Source organism: Crinia signifera, chromosome 2 (genome assembly GCF_055691185.1).
Source record: "Crinia signifera chromosome 2, ASM5569118v1, whole genome shotgun sequence".
Classification (NCBI taxonomy): Eukaryota; Metazoa; Chordata; class Amphibia; order Anura; family Myobatrachidae; genus Crinia; species Crinia signifera.
In genome coordinates, this window is record NC_139218.1 from 354350852 (window position 1) to 354354560 (window position 3709).

At 45.5% G+C, this 3709-nt stretch overlaps 1 protein-coding gene across 1 annotated transcript; it reads right to left on the minus strand.

Annotated features, from left to right (window-relative positions):
- Positions 1–876: 876 nt before the first annotated feature.
- On the minus strand, positions 877–3121 carry LOC146057940 (uncharacterized). The gene is made up of 2 exons (XM_083169800.1): positions 2340–3121; positions 877–1967 (listed from the first exon to the last, which is right to left on the minus strand). Exons 1-2 carry the CDS (start codon positions 2977–2979, stop codon positions 1168–1170), a joined length of 1440 nt encoding a protein of 479 aa, XP_083025926.1. The 5' UTR covers positions 2980–3121; the 3' UTR covers positions 877–1167.
- Positions 3122–3709: the final 588 nt, after the last annotated feature.

Below are 3709 nucleotides of genomic sequence, written 5' to 3' on the forward strand. Positions count from 1 at the left end.
ATAGAAAATAACTAGCGCTTCCCGCGCCGCCGCGCGCATAGCGCTAGATATTTTCTATTCACTCCAGGGACCCCGCCGGCCGCCGCCAGCTTTATACACAATGACAGCGCCCAGATGCAAGTGGCTAGTAAAAAAAGGCAAATACAGTAATTAAGTAATCTAGGGTTTTACCTGAATAAAGGAAGTCCAGGGGTCCCATCATTAATACCATGTTCTCATTGCCGCCCCTGCAAAATCCCGGGTTTTTCTTGCCGGGTTTTTGGCGGGGCACAGAGAATGGATACTTTTCTACCCCGTTATACAGCACCTTAAACCCGGGAAATTCCTGTGTATGACGCGTTCACACTGCTTCCCCTGGTCTGCCCTGCCAACAAGTGTGTGAATATAAAAGCAGCTTTGATTGGCTGTTGAAAAAGTAGCTGTGATTGGCTGTTTTAGAAAGCAGCTGTTATTGGCTGGCTGAGGATGATGTCATATAAAGTGGCCTGTTTTTTCCAAGCACACTGCATTGCTGGAATCATGGCTGATGAGATGCTTTTGTTTTGCACCATTTTGCTGTTTCATGCAGCAAATGAGAGCTTGCTGCAGCTGCTTACATTGTGCTACCTTGCACAATGCACTTTGAAGAGGAGGAGAGCGCAATTTCTTGCTGAGAGAGACAGTGCTCGCCTTCATTATGTGCGTAGGAGAAGAGCTTTCATCACCTCCAGCGTTACCTCCATATTGAGGTTCAGCACATCCAGTACCCGGCGAATGTGGACCAGAGACTGCTCTCATGGCGAGGTATTTTGGTCTACAGTGGAGGGTTATGAGGATGACCAGTGGATGGAGCATTTTCGCATGTCACGTGGGACCTTTCAGTATGTGTGAGGGGACAAACACATGTGCAGAAGACATTCGCAACACCATTACCAATAACATATTTGCTTTAACCCACTAGTGTACTATAGTTTTTAATTTTCAATAAACTTCAAAAACATTTCTGTTTGTTTGTACATATTTTATTCATATGTACAACATATATTTTTTTAGTTAAATAGCATAAAGTGTACCAAAAATGCACATAGAAAAATATAATAAAACTGTAATGACAATACCCAAATGCCTTACATAACTTCTGTACAGGCCGGGTGGGCAGACAAATAAACAAAAAGTCAATAAACACCTCTACAGCACATGGTAGCGGGGGTTTTCCTTTCTTGGAGCCGTTCGATTCTCCGCATGACTATGTGGACCAGCCGCATAATCAAGGCAGTGTGGTGGAACTGTGGGAGGCTGAGTTGCACCCGGTGTACGCTCAGGGAAATGGCAGTGATTTGCTGGAGGCTGAGGTGTCCCAGCAGCATACTCGGGGCACTGCGGAGGAACTGGTGGAGGCTGAGGTGCACCAGCTGTACGCTCTTGGAAATGTCGAGGATTTGCTGGAGGCTGTGGTGTCCCAGACGCATACTCTGAGGAGTGCGGTGGAACTGGGGGAGGCTGAGGTGGACCTGCTGTACGCTCAGGGAAATGGAGGTCATTTGCTTGAGGCTGAGGAGTCCCAGCAGCATACTCAGGGAAAAGGTGTGACATTGGTGGTGGGTGAGGTGTGCTGTATGGCACCATGTTCCCCTGGTTTGGGCCTACAAAATTTGGTTGGCCTGCGCTATACATTGGATAACCATACTGAAAATTATTGTGTGGTGGCTGGGGCAGTGCATGGCCTTGTGCCCTAAATAGACTATTAAGGAACTCCATCTGCGTATCTCGGTTCTCTCGATTGATACGCTCATGCATACCAACAATGGCAGTAATGAACGTGTTCTGTAGGTCACGCTCATTGTCCATAAATCGCTGCAGACGAGCATCTTCATGAACTTGCATCGAATTATCCATTTCCTTCAGGTGTTCAAGCATTACGGTGGTCATTGCTTTTGTGGCTTGTTCCATCTTAGTGGACCTCTTTCTTCTCAGTGGCACATTATAAACTATGGGAAAAACAAACAACACATTACTATACAAGACTATAATAATGTTACTTCTCCTTCTACCCAAAAGACATTGTTGGTGCCCATGCACTTGGAAAACCATCTGTGCTGAAGGCTAGATATCAGTAAAACCTTAACTTCTCATTCAGACGTGTTAGCAATGTTGCTGACAGGCCTGAATCAGATCCCCTCTGCACAGATGCATGTGGATGTTAAATTTCAAAAATACTTAAATAAAAAAGCAGTGTTGGCACATGCATGCTTGAGGCCTTTTCCCTCCTGCACTCTTGCTACATGCTGCGACATATTTCTTTAATAAACAAAAATATAGTACTGTGTAATAATGGTGTGTGTAAAAAGTTATAAACTTACTGTTGGTCCGCAACTTTGGACGTGCACTCTGTGGCAATGCTTCAAAGGCTGGACTTCCTTCAGCAGGTAGTGATGATGCAGGCGTTGATGGTGGTCGCTGCAAAGGTGATGGCGGATGCTGCACAGGTGAAGAGAATGCCGTGGGGCCTACAGCTGAATTGTGGGAGTTAAATGATGAATCCAGAACTTCACATTGGGCTTCACCATGGACAGAGCGGGAATCCATTTCACTGTCTGTGGCCTCAAGGTCAATGGGTGACGCTGCTGCTGCTACTGCGTTTTCTTCACAGACACTTGCTGCACTGCCAGCAAAACTGCTGGAGGAGGACAGTGATATGGGATTAGCCAGTGCAGAGTTCCCAAAGATGACATTACACTGGTCATAAAATGGCCAGTCCATACGGGCACCACCACTCTTCCTCCTGTTTAGGTCATGGACCTTAGCATACTGCTTCCGCAGGGCTTTGAGTTTATTCACTACCTGTTGCTGCGTTTTGACGATGCCACGGGCAGACAGGATTTTGGCGATGTTGTAGTAAACAACGGAGTCCTTCACTGTGCCGGTCACTTGCTTTTTTATCTCCTCCTCTCCTCTCACTGCTAGCAGCTCGAGCACTTCCTCATCCCTCCAGTGCGACATGTCTGCTCTCCTCGACGCAGCATATGGACGTCAGACGCAGCATGAAATGGACGTCACGTCACCTGATCACATCCGCCAATGAGCTTCTTTTTTTCCATCATGTTTGAAAAACCCGTGTCTGCGCTGTTCAGACTGAAGTACACCCGTGTTTTACCCAGGAAAAACCCTGCAAAAAACCTGTGTGTAATTCCCGGGGCATAACACCCGGGAATTTCAAAAGGACGCGTTCACACTGAGACACGACACAGGAAATTACCGCTCGCCCTGCCAAATACCCGGGTTTTTTAGGCAATGAGAACGGGGTATAAGTAAATTAAATGGTTGTGTTATGAATAATGATTGACATGAATTCAATTTTGTATAGGTGCCAAAATTTAAGGAGGAGAGCTTGATGGGTCTAGATTATTGACATCTCTTGTGGTGTAAAAGTACTATGATATTTCATGTATATAGTCAATAATTAATGTTCACAGCCCTCTCCAAAAGCCTAACACATGGTTACAAATGTTAATAATAAAAAGTTGTAGAAATGTAGTTTTTTTATTGCATTTTTAAAGGTCAAAATTAAACAGAATTACGGGTTGGAGGGGATCTTGACTATCTATGACATTGTAGTCTCTGTACTAAGCATTGGAGAGAGATAAAGTGAATGGAGATAAGGTGCCGGCATACCATCTCCTAACTCAGTGGTCTCCAACCTTTTTTGGGTCGGGAGCTACTCGCGACAAAA

Bases quoted from the DNA above. Each gene is read 5' to 3' on its own strand.
- LOC146057940 (XM_083169800.1), bottom strand. From the start codon at position 2,979: ATGTCGCACTGGAGGGATGAGGAAGTGCTCGAGCTGCTAGCAGTGAGA. The intron at 1,968-2,339 runs GTAAGTTTATAA...TTTTTCCCATAG, and splicing joins TCCAAAGTTGCGGACCAACA to TTTATAATGTGCCACTGAGA.